At 36.3% G+C, this 22,528-nt stretch overlaps 2 protein-coding genes across 3 annotated transcripts; both read left to right on the top strand.

Moving 5' to 3' along the window:
* On the top strand, positions 1-981 carry LOC141718662 (uncharacterized). Its single transcript, XM_074521041.1, has one exon. The coding sequence runs from the start codon at positions 1-3 to the stop codon at positions 979-981; it is 981 nt and encodes a 326-aa protein (XP_074377142.1).
* A 13,431-nt stretch (positions 982-14,412) lies between these two features.
* On the top strand, positions 14,413-18,175 carry LOC141718095 (protein transport protein SEC13 homolog B-like). 2 transcript variants are annotated; one of them, XM_074520460.1, is made up of 3 exons: positions 14,413-14,592; positions 16,289-16,367; positions 16,987-18,175. In XM_074520460.1, exon 3 carries the CDS (start codon positions 17,066-17,068, stop codon positions 17,969-17,971), a length of 906 nt encoding a protein of 301 aa, XP_074376561.1. In that variant the 5' UTR covers positions 14,413-14,592; positions 16,289-16,367; positions 16,987-17,065; the 3' UTR covers positions 17,972-18,175. The 2 variants fall into 2 exon arrangements, with proteins under 2 accessions (XP_074376561.1, XP_074376560.1); XM_074520459.1 differs by lacking the exon at positions 16,289-16,367 and having other exon boundaries at positions 14,414-14,592.
* Positions 18,176-22,528: the final 4,353 nt, after the last annotated feature.

Raw genomic sequence — 22,528 nt, forward strand, 5'->3', positions numbered from 1 at the left:
ATGGATGGAGAAAATCAGAACAACAATGAAAATCAGGGCAATAATGATGAAGGAGGAAACGTCTTTGACCAGCTGGCTGAAACTCTAGCTGTACTTGTGAATCAGCAACCGAAGCCCAACATCGTCTCTCAATTCAAGCGTTTGAACCCGCCAACTTTTGATGGAGCTACAGACCCGGCTATCGTTGAGATGTGGATCCAAGAGATGGAAAAAGCTTTCGGACTTCTGGGGAGCAATGAGGAACAGAAGGTGACCTTAGCTGTGTACCAATTGCAAGGAAGCGCTTACGACTGGTGGCTTATGGAAAAGAGGAAGAATGAGACGACAAATCTTGAAGAAAATCATGAACCGTACACTTGGGCAAGGTTCAAGAAGGCTTTAGAGGACAAGTACTTTCCGAGAACAGTTCGTCTGCAGAAAGAGAGGGACTTCATTCGACTTCAACAAGGTGGAAGAACCGTCATTGAATACGAAGCAGAATTTGCAAAGCTTGCGAAGTACGCGTCGACCCTAGTAGCAGATGAGAGCAGTCGAGCACGAAGATTAGAGGAGGGACTTCGAAGTGACATCAGGAATTCAGTGGCGTCGTTTGAACTTCAGACGTACGAGGCTGTCCTCAACAAGGCGTTAGTGATCGAAAGGGGCTTGGCAGAATCTGAAAAGGCGTCTGGCAGTTGGAATAAGAGGCGGTTCACTCAAACTAGTGGGCAATCTTTTCAAGGGGGACCACTCAAGAAGCCACACGTGTACGATAACATCGGGGGTCAAGGTGATCGAGAGACGTGTACCAGGTGCGGCAAGAATCATCCGGACAAAGTCTGTCGTTGGAATACAGGTGCTTGTTTTCATTGCGGAGAAGTAGGACATAAGATTTCGAATTGTCCGCACAATCCGCCACCGCCACCAAGGAAGGAAGCAGATAACAAGATGGGCAAAGGACGTGTGTTTCAGCTGACAGGAAATGACAACTATCGCAATTAAGGTATGATTTCTTTTCTTTAGTGACTTATTTAATTTATTTATGTTATGTGAATTTGGGGACCAAATTCTTTTAAGGAGGGAAGAATGTAAAATTCGTAATTTTATTTTTAATTTATTTATTAGAAATTAGATATTAATTTGTCTAGATAAATATTTTAAAATTAGAATATTCTGAAAACATTTTGTGCAAGGTAGTTGATTTGTGAAAAGATTTGTTATTTGTGGAAATAAGTGTAAGAATAATTTAGAAAATCGAAATTTTTTTAGTTTAGGTAATTGTGTGTATTAAATATTTTATTTATGGAATTTACTTGGAGAGGTTGTAAATCTTTAGGAGGAAATATTATTATTTCCTAGTTAAGATATAGGGTTTTGTATCGTTATAAATACACCATATTCGTATTCCTTGTTTTTATCATTAAAATTCGTAGGACTTTCTCAGCAAAAATCAGCTGTCTTGTAAAATTCGTAGAAAATTCATCGTAAGTCAGAATTCAGTGATTCTGGACTTTTCAGAAAGGTCTTTTCGTTATCTTCAGCTTTCGTGTTTCGTGTTTTTCAAGAAAATATCGTTTAGAGGGTCAAAAAGAGTAAATTCAGATCTGGTCAGGCTTTGAGGTAAGTACCTTTTGACTTACTTTTAAATTTCCGAAAAGATATTTCAGTTCTGTTTTTAATTTCATATAAGATATAAAAACTTTGATTTCGAAATTATAAGATATAAGTATTTGTGAATTTTAGAACCCAGTCTCTACGTTTTCGAACCGTTCGTAATTTACGCTATAGTTCCGGAACTAGCCTTAGATACCCTTAGTAGGCGCACAAGTGTGCAACTTTAGATACCTATTAAGGGCGCGTAATTATTGAACTTTAGATGCCGACCACTGGCAAAGTGTGGTATAAAGAATAAGAATAAGAATTAGATGCCGGCTACTGGCAAAGTGTGGCCGTAGATCAAGACTGTGGTATTTATAAGAATTATCGTTTCGTTCTGTTTTATTCTGCTCAGATCTGTTATAAAATCTGTACTGTTATAAATTCTGCTCTGTTCTGTTTTAAATTCTGAATTTTAAAATATAAAACTTTGGGTTGGATTTATTTTAGAAAATGTTTTACAAAATTATTATTGTTTTAAGAAAAATCGTTTTATCAAAACACCCATTGTTTTTCTGTTTAAAAGTTAGTCAATTTGTACTTGCTGAGCTGTGTAGCTCACCCCTTTTAACATTTCAGGTTCGGAATTTGGAGCATATTAAGATTAAGGAATGAGAACTATGTGGAGATCTGTGCTGCTTCGTTTGTGCTATTTGAATTAGAATAAAGATTTTGTTTTTAGAGAATAAATTTAATTATCTGTTAGACAATTATTATCGGATTTGTGGAGCTGCGTCTCTATTTTTATGATTTTGATTATTGAGTTTGACCGCTGCTTTGAATTTCGTGATCTATTAGAATTATCGAGTAATAATATATTTTATTTTTAGTTTTCGATTTAGAATTTAATAGTCCGGAAGTGCGGGTTGTTACATCTAACCACTTTTTTCTTAGTATCAGCATTTACCAGGTCATTAAAGTATCATTTTGCAACCTTAAAAGGTGGGGTTTGAGTGCTGACTAAATGAGGTTCATCAGTACAATAAGTGTAAATAAGTTGACAGAATCTAGAAAATAAACAACATCTCGATCCTCTGTCATCCTATCCCCAATAAAACCAATTAAAGCAGTTGCAAAATCAAAATAAGTTTGATTGATAATTGCATACCCGATGTGCTGACTCATAATTGGAATAGCATCAAAATTCGAACATTTGTTCCCAAAAGTTTTGGTGATGCAATCAAAGAAGAAACTCCATTCTCTTCTGATATTAGCCCATTTCAACTGTCCAAGTTTCGTCAGACTCTTTTCATATCCCAATTCAGCCATTAACTCCCGAAGGGCTGAGTCCACTAGAATTGAGAAAGTACAATCTTCTGGAAGATGTAAAGCCCTGCGTACTGTACCAGGAGTGACTACAAAAGATGAATCACCCACTTGGAAGATAATACTGGGAGTTCCACGTTGACCACCATCATCAAAAAGTCCATTCCTCCAAAACCTCAGAACTTGTTGGATTGAAAAGAATTCAGGCTGTGTTAATTCATACCCAACCTCACTATGTGCAAGAAGATCTTGCACAAAGTGCAATTCAGATGGAGCTTCAGTGTGATCAAGAACTGCAGCATAGTTGTTGGGGACAAACTTAGCTCCATCAATGATTAAATCCTTAGGTGCCATGTGAAAAAAAAATGAGATTCAAGTATGCCTGTTAGGTGTTTGAGATAATGTCTGTATGAAAAACCAACGTGAGAAATAAAGAGAAAGAGAGTAAAAGTAAGGAGAGAGATAAAATATGAAGAAAATAAAAGATTAAAGAAATCTTCTCTCTATTGTACTTATACTCTGGACAAAAATGTTATCGTTGGACACCTGTCAGACATGCAGTAATAACGGACAGTTACTGGGCTCGAGAAAACAGGAATCATTACTTACCCATTTGCCTAGTTTCAAGGAAAAACCGTTCCATTTATCAATAGAAACAGTTTTAATTCAAAATTTAAACTGTTATCACTGATTGAAGTATTTTTCACTGCATCATTAATATTCTGAAAATAAATCACATGAAAATGACCAAGATAAATTAGATAAGTGCTGAAAACGAATCAGAACTTAATATAAAACAAAATTTATATGGTCATCAGAATATCAATCAGGATTTATCAACACAAGATAAAATAACTCAGAGACAAAATCTTGAAGTAAAAACAACTTTCATTAATATATCAAGACAATACATTTATGAAATGGAAATTACATCAATACTTATACAAGATTTTCCCTAAGCTTCTAAACCTAACATCAACAGCCTTAGTCCTAGCTAAGAAGCCTGACAAAGCTGATGATGAAGAAAAACAGGAAGAAGACGAGATTAAGTCATCTTCTTCTTCCTACTCTCGACAAACAGAATGGCGAGTTTGATGATTCACTCTTGCTGGCGGAGAGCTTCCAGCCTTTCCTCCTCCAGTCGCTCCAGATGGCGATGGTAGCCCATATAGAAGAACAGAAGGTGTGTCGGTACCTCCTGTGGGACAGAGTCCCAGATCTCCTCAGGAATGGCTGTGACATGCCATTCATGCTGCCACTCGGCACAGCTTAGCTCCATATTGAAGTTTTGGTAGTTCAAAAACATGTTGTATCTGACCATTGTGTTTTTGAAAGAAGAAGTATGAAGATAAGTGTGTGAGAAGAATTTGATGGAAAGACTGATGTGAAGTGGCTGCTTATATAGGCAAGAGAATGCCAGGAGACGCAAAGGAATTGAATGCTGACAGGTAGAATTAATTCTACCTCGTCTCCCTAGACTTTGAAAAAGAATAACATTCATTGGAAAGAGGAATCATGGTTTAAAACGCACAAGAAACAAGAAATAGTGGACTGTTCAAGTACGAATACCATTAATCCTAATCATAGTGACTATTAATCTTCCACTTCAACATATTCTAGTTCGAACTGAGACCGTTATCAAATTTTATTCACAGATAAGCCAAGTAAAGGATTAGACTGAGAAATCAGAACTTAGACCTATACCAGAACTTAACAGTCATCAGAACATAATTTCTTAACTCGAAAAAGGAATGCCCATCTTAGTAAATCCTCATACAAGTTCTGAGTTATAGACTTCAGAACTTAATCATCAGAACGTGTAACTAGAACTTGTCCTCAGAATTTGTGCAATAATGACACAATGACTGTTTATCTAAAATAACATAGACCACCACAGAAATTTTCATCATTCAGATGGAGTGATTAGTGTGTGCATTAAGCTAAATAACAGACAAAGAGTAAAGTCTGATTCACTTCAGTAAATCTTAGAAATAAGGCATAACTAAAATTTTGCTAAAGAGCTGTCATTGTCCTGAAACCTACTGATGAATGAGTTCATGCTTGAGTCCACCTCAACTGTTTTGTGCTAATTTTATGCATCTTTTGAAATTCTATTTTACAGTGGCTTCTCAGTGTAAGTGAGTCACGACTGTTTATCAGAATTTATGCTATTATCAGAGTATTTCTCCAGTAATCATAGAGTGTGAAAAGTCACCAAGAAAATATTTTGCTTTTCTAATGCATATCTACTTAATACTAGCAATGCACTTGGGTCGTCCCTTCCACATTTTTACTCTAGACCTCAAAGGAGTACCTGATTTTATTCTTTGATCTTTTTGCTTTTTCTTTTGATAAGTGAGGTTTATCAGCACTTAGTACATTCAGCAGTTTTACTAGTATCAGAACTTAACAGATGAGTAGCATTATTCTAATTTATGACTTAGTAATAAGATATAAAAAGTAAACTTAACTAAGCTCAATTATCAGAATTTGCTAGTGTCATAGGGTTTCCACTGAAATAATTACTTCTTACATGGAATCATTTGTTTATTGAAGACTACTAGGTCAGTATCTAGCACAGTTATCCTCATAGGATTGAATAGGTACTTGAACAGACATATCACTTATCAGAGTTTAGAAACATATATCAGACAACAGTCAGTACTGAAAGACATTTATCAATTAAGCACAGAATACACAATGAGATTAATTCTATAAATACTGAGCATAAAGTCTGATAACACAGAACAAGACTAAGCAGATTTAGAGAAAGAACCTGAAACCATTCCAAGTTCATTTACCAATCTTGTAAAAGTAGCTTCACACAGTGGTTTTGTGAAGATATCTGCTAGTTGTTGATCTGTGGGAACAAAATGCAATTCCACTGTACCTTCATCCACATGTTCCCTGATGAAGTGGTACCTGATGCTGATGTGCTTTGTCATAGAGTGTTGAACTGGATTACCTGTCATAGCAATAGCACTTTGATTATCACAGTAAATAGGGATTTTGAAATATGTTAACCCATAATCCAGTAACTGATTCTTCATCCAAAGAATCTGTGTACAACAGCTTCCTGCAGCAATATACTCTGCTTCTGCAGTTGATGTGGAAATTGACTTTTGTTTCTTGCTGTACCAAGAAACCAATCTGCCTCCAAGAAATTGGCAGCTTCCCCTTGTGCTTTTCCTGTCAATTTTGCAACCTGCAAAATCTGCATCTGAGTAACCTATTAGTTTGAAATCTGATTCTCTAGGATACCATAATCCCAGAGCAGCTGTTCCTTTAAGATACTTAAAGATTCTTTTTACAGCTGTTAAGTGAGGTTCTCTTGGATCTGCTTGAAATCTTGCACAAAGACAGGTAGCATACATGATATCAGGTCTACTAGCAGTTAGATAGAGTAGAGAGCCAATCATACCTCTGTAGTCAGTAATATCTACTGATTTACCGGTATCCTTATCCAGTTTTGTCGCAGTGGCCATTGGAGTGGATGCACTGGAACAATCTTGCATTTCAAATTTCTGCAGCAAGTTTCTGGTGTACTTGGTTTGACAAATAAAAGTGCCTTCCTCATTCTGCTTGACTTGAAGGCCCAGAAAATAGCTAAGTTCCCCCATCATACTCATCTGATATCTTGACTGCATTAGTTTGGCAAACTTTTTGCAAAGTTTGTCATTTGTAGATCCAAAAATGATATCATCAACATAAATCTGGACTAGAAGTAAGTCCTTTCCATGGTTGAGGTAGAACAGTGTTTTATCTATTGTCCCTCTGTTGAATCCACTTTCCAGAAGAAACTGAGCTAAAGTCTCATACCATGCTCTAGGAGCTTGCTTAAGTCTATAAAGTGCTTTATCAAGCCTGTAGACATAATCTGGATGTTTGGTATCTACAAAACCCGGAGGTTGTTCAACATATACCTCCTCCTCCAATTCTCCATTGAGAAAAGCACTTTTCACATCCATTTGAAAGACAGTAAACTTTTTGTGAGCAGCATAAGCCAAGAATATCCTTATGGCTTCTAACCTAGCAACTGGTGCAAATGTTTCATCATAATCAATTCCCTCCTGTTGAGAATATCCTTTTGCAACCAGCCTTGCCTTATTCCTTGTAATTATGCCATCACTGTCAGTTTTATTTCTGAATACCCACTTTGTACCAACAACAGATCTATTCTTTGGTCTTGGCACTAGGGTCCAGACTTTGTTTCTTTCAAATTCATTCAACTCTTCCTGCATTGCTTGCACCCAATCAGCATCTTGAAGAGCTTCTTCCACTTTCTTTGGCTCAGTCTGAGAGAGAAAAGAATTGTAAAGACATTCATTTGAAGTACCTATTCTAGTTCTGACACCTACATCAGGATTTCCAATTATCAAATCAGGTGTATGTGATTTTGTCCACTTCCTTGCAGATGGAAGGTTTTCTCTAGAACTGGATGCTCCCCCATGATCCATGCTATTTTCATTTTCATTTTCTGATGCTCCCCCTGAAACTATGCTCTCTGAGTTGGATTCTTCAGTATTTAGATTTTCAGCACTATCAGAACTTGGCTTATCAAAACTTGACGAATCAGAACTTGAAGAGCCAGATGCATGTTCTGATGTTTCTTGAGATGTGGTAGGATCTTGAGTATGCTCCCCCTGCATAGGTGCATCTTCCTTTGACGTAGTCTCCACAGTTTCAATAACATCAGAGTTTAATCCATCAGAGTTTACAGTATCAGGACTTAGACTCTCAGGATTTTCTGTATCAGAATTTGAGTCTTCATTTTCAAATCTCAGCTGATCATGGTCAATGAAATCTTCAAGACCAGTAATCTTTTTGTCATCAAAAGAGACATTGATAGATTCCATGACCACTTTTGTTCTCAAATTATAGACTTTGAAGGCTTTTATGGAAAGTGGATATCCAACAAAGGTTCCTTCATCAGCTTTTAGATCAAACTTTGATAGCTGTTCAGGATGAGTCTTGAGAACAAAACACTTGCATCCAAATACATGAAAATATTTCAGATTTGGCTTCTTTTTCTTCACCATCTCATATGGTGTTTTTCCATGCTTGTTAATGAGTGTTGCATTTTGAGTAAAACAAGCAGTCTGCACAGCTTCAGCCCAGAAATAGGTTGGAAGCTTTGCTTCTTCAAGCATTGTACGTGCAGCTTCAATGAGAGTTCTATTCTTCCTTTCAACAACTCCATTTTGCTGTGGAGTTCCAGGAGCAGAAAAGTCCTGCTTTATTCCATGGCTTTTGCAGAACTCTTCCATTATCAAATTCTTAAACTCAGTGCCATTATCACTCCTTAAAACTTTCACAGAATCTTTGACCATTTTATCCAGATGTTTGATATGATCAATCAAGGTTGATGCAGTTTCACTTTTTGTATGCAAGAAATACACCCATGTGTATCTGGTGAACTCATCCACTATGACCAACGCATACTTCTTCTTTGGAATGGACATGACATTTACTGTACCAAATAGATCAACATGTAGTAGATGATAAGGCTCAAGAATTGATGATTCAGTCTTGCTCTTGAATGAAGATTTTCTTTATTTGGCTTTCTGACATGAATCACAAAGACCATCAAGAGCAAATACTGTGTTTGGCAATCCTCTCACAAGATCTTTCTTGACCAGTTCATTTATATTGTTGAAATTTAAATGAGAGAGTTTCTTATGCCAATTCCAACTTTCTTCAATTGATGCTCTACTCATCAGATAGATTGCAGAACCATCAGTACTTGTTGAAAGCTTAGCTTCATAAATGTTACCACGCCTGTATCCTTTCAGAACAACTTTGCCTTTAGATTTACTCACAATTTCACAGTGTTCTTCAAAGAAATCAACATGATAACCTCTGTCACAGATTTGACTTATACTCAGTAGGTTGTGTTTAAGTCCTGAGACTAGAGCTACTTGTTTAATTATGACATTTCCAAGATTGATATTGCCATATCCCAATGTTTTTCCAATGTTGCCATCTCTATAAGAAACACTTGGGCCAGCTTTCTCCACAAAGTCTGATAGCAGGGCCTTATTTCCAGTCATATGTCCTGAACATCCACTGTCCAGAACTAGAATATTTTTCTTGTTGCCCTGCAATCACAAAGACCACTAATTATTAATTTTAAGGACCCAGACTTGCTTGGATCCTTTGGCCTTATTAAGTTTATTATCATTTGCAGCGGATTTAGCATCAGAGTTTATGTTAACAATTTTCTTATCAGAACTTACACTATCAGACTTTGAATCAGAATTTACACTAGAAGGAACAATGAAAACTTTCTTCAAATAAGGTTTTATTTGATAATAATCATAGTACAAGCTATGATATTCCTTACAAGTATAAATGGAATGCCATAAACTACCACAATGAAAACAAGGATTTTGTGGTTTGTATCTAACAGACTGACTCTTAACTCCTGACTTTGAAGGTAAGGAGTTAATATTCTTATTCTTCCTGCAAAAAGAAGCCAGATGGTTAGAACTTCCACAGTTATGACATGTTTTCCTAGAAGCATCAGGAACAGGTTTATAATTATTGCTTTTATTCACACCCTCCTTTCCATTCCTATTTTTCCTAGGTGATTTTACCTTGTTTGCATTCTTGACATCTTTCAGCTTATGCTTAAGCTGCTTCTTTGTCATTAAGCCTATGTTCACTTAAGCTGTCTTTTCCTGTTTTACTTTGTCAGAAGTTAATTTCTTTGTAACTTCTGATTTTTCATTTTCAGACTTTACAGTTACAAACTTAACAGGTTTTAACTTTGGCTTTTGCTTATCAACAGACTTAATTTCTTCAGTTCCTTTATCTTTCTTATCTTCTCCATAACCTAAGCCCTCTTTCCAGTTTCCACTACTTAGCAAATTTTGAGTTATTTTGCCAGAGTTAGTCCAAGTCTTGATAATCTCTCTTTCCTTTTCTAACTCAGTTTTTAGAGATTCATTTAATTTTAGCACTTCATTCCTAACATAAAAAAGCATCATCTCTATCCTTCTGAGTTTGATGGAACATGACTAACTCTTTTTCTAAGAAATCATTTCTTTTCTTAAATGCAAGATTTTCAGAAGTTAATCTTTCACATGTTAAAGTTTGATCTCTATAACTAACAAACATGGTTTTAAGATATCTTCTCAACTCATTAATATCATCAGTATGAAAAGCATAAGTAGTTTGAGGTACCTTTGTTTCAGCAGCTTCAGAACTGCTCTCAGCACCTTCTTTATCAGCATTTGCCATCAATGCATAGTTTTCCTCACTTTCAGAGTCTGAGGTGTCTGTCCAGCTTTTCTGCTTTGTGACAAGAGCCTTGCCTTTGTCACCCTTTACCTTCTTGCAGTCAGGAGATATGTGGTCTTTCTCACCACAGTTTTAGCATTTAACATTGGTGTAATCTCCTCTTTCAGACTTTCCTCCTCTGCCTTCAGATCTTCTGAAATTCTTCTTATCAGAACTTATGCCTTTCCTGGAAAACTTCTTTCCCTTCCTGAACTTCCTGTATGCAATCTTTGTGATTCCTTTCACCATAAGAGCACACAGCTTCATCATCTCCTCATCAGCATCAGTCTCAGGCAAGCTTTCAGAATCTGAGTCATCATCACTCTCAGAACTTGATGACTCAGTATCAGACTTTATGAAAAGAGCTTTACCCTTATCTTTCTTTGAGGAAGCTGCTTTGGGGAATTCTTCTTCAGCCTTAAGAGCAACTGTCCTTGACTTTTCTCCTTTCCTCTTGCTTCTTTGTTCCATCTCCAGCTCATGAGTCTTGAGCATTCCATAGATTTTGTCAAGAGTTGTTTCATCAAGATTGTAGTTGTCTCTTATTGTCGTTGCCTTCAAATCCCAGCATTCAGGAAGAGCTAACAGGAACTTAAGGTTTGAATCTTCAAGATAATACTCTTTATCAACCAATGACAAATCATTCAAAAGTTTGACAAATCTATCATATAAATCATTCAATGACTCATTAGTCTTTGAGTCAAAGTGTTCATACTCTTGAGTGAGTATTGTCTTCATGTTCTTCTTAATTGTGTCAGTTCCCTGACACCTTGTTTCCAGAGCATCCCATATTTCCTTAGCAGTCTTGCAGTTGATTACCCTGTTTGACATTACATTATCAATGGCACTATACAGTAAGTGTCGTACCTTAGCATCCTTAGCAATTAATGCTATGTCTTCAACAGTATAATCACTCTTCTCTTTTGGTACGGTCTTTGCTGCTTCACCTGCAACTGCAACAGCGAGCTTGGTTGGTTTGTGAGGGCCTTCCTTAATTCTATCAAGGTATTCTGGATCTGTTGCTTCCAGGAACATGGTCATCCTTACCTTCCATATGGGATATTCAGATGGTCTCAGTATGGGAACTCTGATGGTCTCATACCGACTCTGAATTTGTGTCTTTGGTGATTCCTCAGTTTTGGTAGGCTTAGTTGGAGTTTCTGTGTCCGACATGATTGTGTTTGGATCTTTAACTGTATGTATGTTAACAGATAGGCTCTGATACCAATTGTTAGGTCACACACACACTGTAGAGGGGGTGAATACAGTGTATAGTACACTCAAATCGAACTTTAAGAACTTAAGTAACAGAAAACAAACTTTATTGAAACAATAAACTCTGTTACAGTATGGAACTGTTACCTCTCAGTGATGAAAAAATATCACGAGAGCTGCTAGGGTTACAATGAATAATCTTCTCTAATAATGATAACACTTTTAGTGTAAACCCTATGTATGTGTTTATATACTACACAGTTACAAGATAATCGCTAATTGATATGGAATATAATTCTGCTTCCTAAAATATATCAATCAGATATCTTTTCTTTCAAGTATTCCATTCTTTACAGAATTCCTTCTTCATGCATATCTCTTCTTATGTTTATCTTGATCTTCTTTCCTTTAATCAGCTACTGTCCTTATCTGATTGTCCTTCAGCACTTAAGTTCTGATATTTATCTTCTGATGATTATCTCCTGATAACATAAGTACTGATATCCTTAATTCCTGACTTCCAGTATAAGTACTGATCAACAGTTAAGTACTGATTTATCATGTTCAAGTAAGATCTGAAAGCTAAACATAAAACATATTAGCCATGACATTATCAAATATATCTAACACACAGTCAATAAGAAGGATCTCTTATACATCTGTGACATCAAGGAGTTCTCTCAAATAAACCTCTACTTGGAAGAATTGGAAGAAGTAAGAGGGATTGATGCCTACAGACATCTTCCTGAAAGGCTAGTGTTCAAGTATAAGGGAGGGAAAAAGATCACATGGGCACTTCACAGGATTCTTCAAGAAAGCCAATCTGTACTGATAAAGGTCTATTCATCCTTCAAGAAGAACTTTGGATTTAATGTGACTGCAAGGAGAATAGTCCTAAAGAAAATAGAGGAGCTAAGGAGCAATAGAGCCAAAGATGCACTTCCAAAAACTCTGTCTATTCCCTTCACAGGAAAGAGAGTGCATTTGAGGCCTTATTGGCTGATGGAATTCATGGATGATAAGGGAGTTAGAAGATTCTTCAGACTGGATGACCAACTGAGTATCTCTAGCAATGAGACTCTTTTGGAAATGTAAGAAATATTGGATTTATCTGAAGCTGATGAACTTGAATTCCACAGACAACTCCAGAGTCAAATAGAGGAAAACAACAGAAGGCTTGGGAAGAAATCCTGACAATCAAGGAAATAGATTTATCTGCTCAGACTAGAGGAGCACCTTGAAAATTGATTGCTAGAATTCTTTGTATACTTTGCTTTGTTCAATTTTCAGTAAATATTGCAGCACATATCAGTTTTATCTACTACCTTTCAATATGTATCTTTAGGATGTTTTGTTATCATCAAGTTTCTCTTAATTTATGGCTACAATTCCAGTAGACATAAATTGGGGGAGATTATTAGGAATATGTTATGAACTTGATGAAAAATTAAACAAAACACCTTAAGTAGATTTAACTTAGTGAATTTTGTAGCACTCGATGGATAATCAAACATAGTCCCGACAGATGATTTAATATAGTCCCGACGGATGACAATTTGACATCCACCAAGTGAGTAGCTTATGTAACAAATAAGTATTGTAGCATATTTCTGCAAATAACTTTGTGTAGATTCTGTAGGAGTATATGGGTCATGTTGACTACTAGTGGATATGCAGAATAGGTTGATTAATTGTAAATATGAGATGTCTTGTAATTCTGTATAAGTGTAATGGAGTCAAGTGACAAATAGCTACCCGACGGATGATCAACAAAGCTACGCGACGGATGATCAACAAAGCTTCCCGACGGATGACAAACATGTATCCGACGGATGATCAAATTCAAATATTTGTTGACAGTGACAACACAGTCTCATGCGTTGGGTGTTTGCAAAAGGAACGAGGCAGCCTGTTAAGCAGGAATTTGAGAACAAAGAAGCATTACCATTTCCATGCAATTGTGAAGATATTCAAAGATGCTGGAATAGAGTAGTGAAGCAGCATGGAGTTAGACTAGATATATTTGTTTTATTATCTTGTCTTATTGTCATGTAAACTTGGTGATATATAAACCAAGTGTAGCTAGTAAAATATTTAACTAAGCAAACACATTTTAAAGAGAGATAGAAAAAGCTGTACTTATCAAGAATTTCTCTGTAATTTGTTTGTTCTACTTGTAAAGCAGCTGTGAGCCATTTTAAGCTACACAGAGTTCTCAAACTGATATATATATATATATATGGTGGATACATTTAAATCCACCAGAAAGTTTTAAAAGCTTGTGTTCTTATTACTTTGTATTTTTATTTATATAATTCTTTCATTTTGCACTCTGCAAATCAAACACTTATATATATTCAGTTAGAACAGTTTTTAAAATCTTGAAAAACTAGCCAAAATTACATTCAACCCCCCTTCTATAATTCTTGTTGTATTGTTAGGGAATAACAGTTATGTTTAGTATATTTAAGGAAATGCTTTATCCAGAGGAAGGATTGTTCCCTCCATTTCCGGAAAATGCCAAAAGAATACATGCAGCTACAAAAGAAGACGACCAAAATAGTATGGCAGGTTTGTTATGCAGCTGAAGAAATTGTTAGATAGGGGTACATGAGTCAATTCAATTTCATGAAATTGAATTGGAATCAGAAACTATTATATACATTGATTCAATATCTTGTATAAAGTAATAATTTTTGTAGAGTTTAATTCGTAAAATAATATATTTTGTATATTTTACTTGCATATTTAAATTTTCCAAAAAGAGTGGTCTCAATAGAATTTAACTACTATAAATATTATAACGGTGTATCCATGAACTCATGCAAAGTGTGGAATCTCATGAATTTAACTTATTTTAATGGAATTTTTGTATATATATGGCTCCACTATTATTAATAGATATGAACTAATAAAAATGAAGTAAAATTATGAGATTAATGTTGGAAAATTCGATATTATAAATATGAAGGGCGACTCGACTTGGAACGCAAACGGCCCTTTAAGAAAACAGACCCTTGATTAAGTGATGTGTCCAAACAAAGCCTTCTCATTGGTTAACACACGCCCCCTACTTGTAATATTTCTCATTCAAACTCTTGTTTGTTTCTTTTTCTCTTAAATCATTCGAACTCTTCGCTTCATCGCTCCCAAAGTTGTCGTGTCCTTTCTCATCTAGATCAGCTTATCTCGCAGGTACATGTCTCTCATTCCCATTTTAAGGTTTTTAATTTGCACCTCTGTACATACACACATATTTTAATATCACTGATTTTCTAATTATATACAAGGATTAGGATCTGAAATTACCTAGATCTGATGTTCCTACCTATGTGATTTTTATATTACGTCATGTTAGCTCTTGATTCTTGAGTTTTATATGTTTCTGGGCTTTGATTGTCTTGTATTGCTTGAATTTTGGAATGATAGTTTTACAATTATGTATGATTTTGGTGTATCTAGTTAGAGTGTATTAATAGGTGTGTATTGGGCGTACATTATTATCTATATCCGGGATCACTTTTGTGTATATTTGGTTTCAGAAATGCTAGGTTCCCCGAATTCCCCCCCCCCCCAAATACTGACGTGTCATACAATAAATAGCAACTTTCCTAAATATAATATAAGACCCCGCTTGCATTAATATGCCCCAACAAATTAAAACATGCCATGTTGTTTGCAACATAAAAAAAATTGCGAAATAATTTTGGGGAACCTAGCACTACTCATTTGGTTTTGCTAAATTACGTATCCCAAATATTGCTTATGCTTATACATCTGTTACCGGACAGTGGAAGCTGATTATTGTGTAATTTTTATATTTTGACCGACATGTTGATATTGTTTTTTCCTTACCAATCGAGTAGTCACTATAGTGATGAGTAATGGCGTGTCGTTAGTTTCTAGATACTAATGCCACAAAACATGAGAAATTATGAGAAATTTGATGTGGACATGCTAGATGTATTAAATTTGTTAAATTTGGCCAAATCAATATCTTCATTATTTTTCGGTGTAACTGGGACAGATTCACACGGAATTGCATGTTAAAATTTACGATATAGTACATTGTATATGTAATATATAATTTGCATACGTTGAAAAATATTTTTTGTTAATGTTTAAAAATAATGTACTCCCTCCGTCCCTTTGAGTTGTTAAATTTGAAATAAAGTGTTTGACACACATTTTAAGGCTCTTTATCTAGTATAGTTGTATAACTTATTTTCAATTTTTTTTTGAATAAAAGTTTAAACATTTAATATTTATTCAGAAGGATTTTTTTTAAATAATTTATATAAATAGCTAGATAGGAGCCTTAAAATGCGTGTCGAACACTTCATTTCAAATGTTAACAACTCAAAGGGACAGAGGGAGTATATGTTATTCATATTTAGAGATATTAATATTCAAAAATTATTAAACAAGAGTGTTATTTATGTTTGATGTAATATTTAAGTTACCGTTTTATAAGTAAATAACAAATATAAACTCTGAGAAGTACGTGTGAAATAAATATCAATATACTGAAATTTTATAAAGTTTTTTTACAAAATTAAAATAAATATCATATTGTTGCATCATTATGAATGAATAAAATAATGATTGACATGTTTGTGTTTATGGGAAGTTTAAAAAGCCTTTATGTACTTTGACATGAAGGTTTCCTAACATTAAGGAGTGTTCATCTTGGTGTTAATTGTATTATAAATCAGGTATAAAGAAAAAAGTAAGTTGTATTATTATTGCTTGTCAGTTCTGTAACTGAAATCCATGATGTTATGATGAGGGATGTGAATTACTTAGGAATTTGACGGAGGCTGTCACTGTGTATGTAACTTACCAGCTGCATTAACCAAAGTTTAGAATGTGCTGATAAAGAGTTTCTCAGGATAAGTAATGGAGTTGAACAGTCTTAACTCGAGAAGAACATAAGGAGAAATAGAGTACATGGATGAAGTTAAATCATTGTAAGCTATTTTGTATCTCGGATATATCACCGAAATCCATGATCTGATGTTAAGGAATCTAAATTACTTGGGAATTTTATACTCTGTCACTGTATTTGGAATTTATCAGCTGCATAAACAAAGTGTCTAATGTTTTGATTGAGAATTTCTCAGCATAATGGTGGAATTTGCTCCACAGTCTTAACTCTAGAATATGATAAGGAAAACAAGAGTACATGTAAGAATTTTAAAATAGAATTATGACATTTATTAAAATACTTAGGCACGTATACAAGGATATCTGTAGACTAATAGACTATTGCATGTGAAACTATGTATTAAATTAGCATTAATTGATGTTATTATAGTGCTGAACCTGATATGTAGAGTTGAAGTGAAGTGATGCCGTTGTTTTAGATGAGGGCTGTGGCTAGATGTGCTGTTTTAATGTGCAATTGGTACTATAATTCACATAATTTTTAAAGTGAATATGCCCAACATTTTAATTGTGAGTTCATAAATGACACTGTAGTAGTTTAGTTGTAGTTTCAATGAAGCATTAATTTATCACTTGCATGATTATTATTATTATGGACTGTTTGCTGAATAAAGTCATTTTTGCGTTATTGTCCGTGTGTAGCAATTTGGGTGATAAAGCTGCCAACCTCATATCTATATAAAGAATCATATATAATACACTGTGACACAGAATCAAGGAAATGCCTGCACAAAAGATTGAAACTGGCCACAACGACATCATCCATGATGTAGTTATGGATTACTATGGAAAGCGTGTGGCAACAGCTTCATCTGATAGCACCATCAAAATAACTGGTGTAAGTAACAGTGGTACTTCACAGCACCTTGCTACTTTGACTGGTCATCAAGGTCCAGTTTGGCAGGCTGCCTGGGCACATCCCAAGTTTGGCTCACTCCTGGCTTCTTGTTCATATGATGGTAAAGTTATAATTTGGAAAGAAGGTAACCCAAACGAGTGGGTGCAGGGGCATGTTTTCAGTGACCACAAATCATCCGTTAATTCTATTGCTTGGGCACCTCATGAACTCGGCCTTTGCCTGGCTTGTGGATCCTCTGATGGGAATATCTCTGTCTTCACTGGCAGACCTGATGGTAGTTGGGACACCACAAGAATTGATCAAGCACACCCTGTTGGAGTAACGTCAGTTTCATGGGCCCCTTCAATGGCTCCTGGCGCTCTGGTTGGATCAGGTGTGATCAATCCCGTTCAGAAGCTGGCGTCAGGTGGCTGTGACAATACCGTGAAGGTGTGGAAGCTGTCCAATGGGACTTGGAAGATGGACTGTTTCCCTGCGCTTCAGATGCACAATGATTGGGTGAGAGATGTTGCATGGGCTCCCAACTTGGGGCTTCCAAAGTCTACAATGGCAAGTGCATCTCAGGATGGTACAGTTGTCATTTGGACAGTGGCGAAGGAAGGTGATCAATGGGAAGGTAAAATATTGAATGACTTTAAGATGCCTGTTTGGAGGGTCTCGTGGTCTTTGACCGGAAACTTGTTGGCCGTGGCAGCCGGGGACAACAATGTCACTTTGTGGAAAGAAGCCGTTGATGGAGAGTGGCAACAGGTGACAACTGTGGATTGATTGATGTCATCTCTCTCTAATGAAGTTGCCAAAGCCTAGTTTGATCTTTAATACTAGTAGATCTTGTTTTGGATTTTAAAATATTCTAGTATGGTTTTATGTGATTATCCATTCGTCTTATATGGAATGTGATAAGTTAAATTTGAATACCTTAATAATCAAACCAATTATAGTTCAAGACAAAAAAAAACCAGTTATAGTTCCTGCTCCTGTGTCACATATTCGAAATTTTGAAATGTTGTGACTGTTTATTTTCTGGCTTACAACTAGAAACATGGTGCAGGGACATTTCTGTTGCAAACATCTGTCCTAGGTTTGCTCTTCTGTTCTATCTTTGAAATTACCTTGGGGATGTTTTTGTGAAGTAAGACTATAAAAAGCGGCTAGAAAATGTATTTTATGACTGCCCGCCTTTTACAATTCCAAAAGTATACTGTATTCTGTTCATCAAAATCTATGGATTAACGGCTTCTTCACCTTCTTTCCTAGCTATGTTTTCTCAAACCTTCAATTTCCTATTGCATTTGAAATGGACTGAACAATTTCAGAACAATTGACAGCTCTTAAACAAAGCATGAACTATTTTATGATTGCATTTTCATTACATTGATCCAGGATAGTTGTGAGTAGAATTTAAGAATCCCATTATTTGATTCACCAAGGGGACTAAATGTTGAGAAACTCACTAACAAGTATAGCAACATAGAAGCAAGTGTATAAAGAATTTAACAAGTTTAGGCCAAAATCACAGTTAACAAAACAAAACATGCAGGTAAACAAAATCAGTAACTGAAATAACGAAGAGAGAAAGAAAGATGTACCCGAAACCATAGCTTTCAACAGTGACTGAAATAAAGGTTTACAGATACAAAATGCCAAGAAAATAATCACAGCTGAGTCACCAGGCCTTGCTCGAAGTCCTGGCTGCTCTTGAAGAGATTATTGCCCCCTACCTGCTGCGTTTGGGATGTGCGCAATATCTCCACCAGGATAAAACAGCTCGGAGTTTATGTTAACAGCAGCAACAAAACCTCCACTTCGACCAGCACCTCAGTCGCCGGAAAATATCAGCACTTCAGGACTTATGGGAGAGAAATGCAGAGAGGTTGAAGAGAAGAGATGAGAATGTAGTGTGTTGTATTCATTCAGTTTAGCCTCTATTTATAGGAGAGGAAAAATGAAACTGTCCACACACTTAATGTCTGAATTAAACTGCTCCATTAATGAAAAAATCAAAACTGATCAGATTTTGAATTCATAAATAAAAAAAAATCAAAACTGAACAGCTTTTGAATTTAAATTATTTGTAACAGCTTTTCACATTAACACCCACATTATTATCAGAACTTAAGTTAAGTTCTGATTCGACTCATCAGTACTTAAGTTCTGATTCTGATATCAGAACTTGTTAAGTTCTGATTTTATTCATCAGTTCTTAAGTTCTGATTCTTATATCAGAACTTGTTACAGATCAGATTATTTGCAGGTTCAATATATTTAGACTACTTAGCCTATTTCAGAACCCAGCCCAATAATCCAATCACCGATAAATAAATTCGAATTAAAATAATTCTCAAATAAATAAAATCCTCGCCCAGGTCGCCTCGCGTACGCGAGACGCCGAGACATTCGCCCAAATCGCCCTTCGACCCGACCCGACCCGGTCCGGTCCGGTGCGGTGCGTGGCGGGGCGGGGCGTGTGTGTGTGTGTGTGCGCGCGCGTGAAGCACACAACAACACAATGGACCATCACACACCTTAGTAGTTGTATACTACTCATGTGGGTAATACCATATAAAGCACACAACCCCCTTTATTTATTTCAATGTGGGACAAACATTCTCAAATTTTTCAAGCTTTTCCAAGCTACTTTCATCTCTCATTTCATATGGATTTCATTAAGAAAATTCTTAAAACCATACATGAAAATTTAAGTTCAAATATCATTGAACAATTTCCAATCATTAGATTTTAGGATTAACATCAAGAACATAATTAAATTAAGCTCTAAAATCCTAATTTTCTAACAATCCCCCACAAATCCATACAGAAATGTGATCAATTTCCCATCATGACTTGTTTTTCAGAGTCGGTACCCTTCCGGGTTTGAACCCTCCTAATTCCTCTACTTCAATGGCTATCGGACTCAGATGGAATGTTTCACCTTGAATCTTAATCCGTTTAGTATAACCATATTCCATAGACGACGACAAGTCAAAGGTTATGGTGCCAATCTACGGCTTTGAGACATTAATGGTCATGTCTCGATCCTGTTCGTCGAATGCTTCAAGGATTAACCCTATCCTCTAATTGCGACCACACAATTACATTCGCTTAGCTGGGCATCTCCAGAGATATACTGCCTCTATCTCGTCAAATGACTTGATCCCATTCAGAGTTTTAACACTCTTGCTTTTCTGGCAGTGTCAGTACCTTCTAGGTTTACAGGGGATAGACTCAGATACTATAGTATCATCTATGTAGCAAAGGTACTACCAACTCATCCTTACAGCTTGTTATTACCCATTGAATACACTTCGAGGGATCTCCTCTCATGTGTATTGGGTTCCCACTGTTGATGAATTATGATGGGTTGACAATCCCATCCCCAACCTTGACTTAAGGACCACTGCAGGTTCCAGTCCTTTAGTAAGAGGATCAGCTATATTATTCTGAGTTCCTATGAACTCTATAGCTATGATCCTATCAGTCACTAAACCCCTTATAGACTTGAGTCTAACTTGGATGTGTCTCTTAGTTTTAGCATTATGCTTTTTACTGCTAATCTTGTCGATAGTTGTTCGACTATCACAGTGAATAGCAATAGCAGGGAGCGGTCTGCTTACTACAGGTATTGCAGACATAAGTCCGTGTAACCATTCAGCCTCCGTCCCTGTGGCATCAAGTGCACACAACTCAGCCTCAAAAGTAGACCGAGTAACAATAGTCTGTCTGCTTGACTTCCAGGATATTGCTCCACCAGCCAAGGTGAACACGTATCCAGTCACTCCATTGGAACCAGACTTCTTAGCTATCCAACTTGCATCACTGTACCCTTCAAGCACACCAGGAAATCTCCTGTAGTGTAAACTAAGGTACATTGTGCCTTTTAGATATCTAAGTACTCTATCAAGAGCATCCCAATGAGTTCTGTTTGGACAGCTTGTATATCTCGCCAATTTAGACACAGAATATGAAATATCTGGTCTAGTACAGTTAGCAAGATACTGCAAGCTCCCAATAATCTGAGAATACCTTAACTGAGACACAGGCACTCCTGAAGTATTCTTGACAAGGGCAACTTTCGAATCATAAGGTGTACTAGCGATTCTACACTGTGAATAACCATATTTCTCAAGTATAGATTTCTCTATATAATGAGATTGAGTCAAGGTTATTCCTTCAGTGGACTGAATCAATTTGATTCCAAGAATCACACTTGCCTCACCCATATCCTTCATTTCAAAATGCCTTTTCAAGAATTCTTTAGTCTCGTTAATAATCTCAATATTGGTTCCAAACAGTAAAATGTCATCCACATATAGGCACAAAATAACACACTCATTACCTTTAACTTTAGTGTAGACACACTTATCACTTTCATTAATCTTATAACTGAAAGGCAATATAGTTTCATCAAACTTTTTATGCCAATCTCTGGGAGCTTGTTTCAAGCCATAGATGGACTTGATCAACTTACATACTTTCCTTTCATTGCCTGATGCAGCAAATCCATCAGGCTGATCCATATAAATCTCTTCCTCAAGTTCACCATGAAGAAAAGCCGTCTTTACATCCATCTGATGGATGATAAGACCATGGACTGAAGCCAATGCTATAAGCATTCGGATTGTTACCATTCTTGCAACTGGAGAGTATGTATCAAAATAATCAATTCCTTCCTTTTGCTTAAAACCCTTAGCTACCAGTCTAGCTTTGTACTTATCTATTGAGCCGTCAGGGTTCAACTTCCTTTTAAAGACCCATTTGCACCCAATAGTAGAACACCCAGGAGGGAGATCAACCAACTCCCATGTTCCATTGGAAACAATAGAGTCAATTTCACTCTTGATAGCGCCCTTCCAGTGCCTTGACTCAGAAGAATCCATAGCTTGCCGGAAAGTTAAAGGTTCGTCCTCGATATTGTAAGTGATGAAATCACCTCCAAAATCCTTGACTATTTTTGCACGCTTACTTCTCCTTGGTTCCTCTAATTCCTTATGAATAGAGCTACTACTAGGTTCCGCCCCCACATTTGTCATCTTTTCCACATGATCAGGAATAGAACTTGATGTGTGAGTAGGATCTTCCTCAGAAGTCGTTTCAGGTATTCCAGTCTTCATAGGGTAGACATCCTCAAAGAATGTCGCATCTCGAAATTCAACTATCGTGTTTGCCACTATACCATCTATGTCAGATTTTAACACTAAAAATCTCATAGCTGTAGTGGTTTCAAGATAGCCCAGAAAGATACAGTCAACAGTCTTTGGACCTAGTTTCTTTCTCTTGTGTTCAGGAACAAGCACCTTAGCAAGGCACCCCCACACACGAAGATAC

The sequence above is a fragment of the Apium graveolens genome, chromosome 4, assembly GCF_009905375.1.
Source record: "Apium graveolens cultivar Ventura chromosome 4, ASM990537v1, whole genome shotgun sequence".
Taxonomy (NCBI): domain Eukaryota; kingdom Viridiplantae; phylum Streptophyta; class Magnoliopsida; order Apiales; family Apiaceae; genus Apium; species Apium graveolens.

What these genes read in the sequence shown, in the direction of transcription:
- LOC141718662 (XM_074521041.1), top strand. Translation starts at nt 1, where the DNA reads ATGGATGGAGAAAATCAGAACAACAATGAAAATCAGGGCAATAATGAT.
- LOC141718095 (XM_074520460.1), top strand. Translation starts at nt 17,066, where the DNA reads ATGCCTGCACAAAAGATTGAAACTGGCCACAACGACATCATCCATGAT.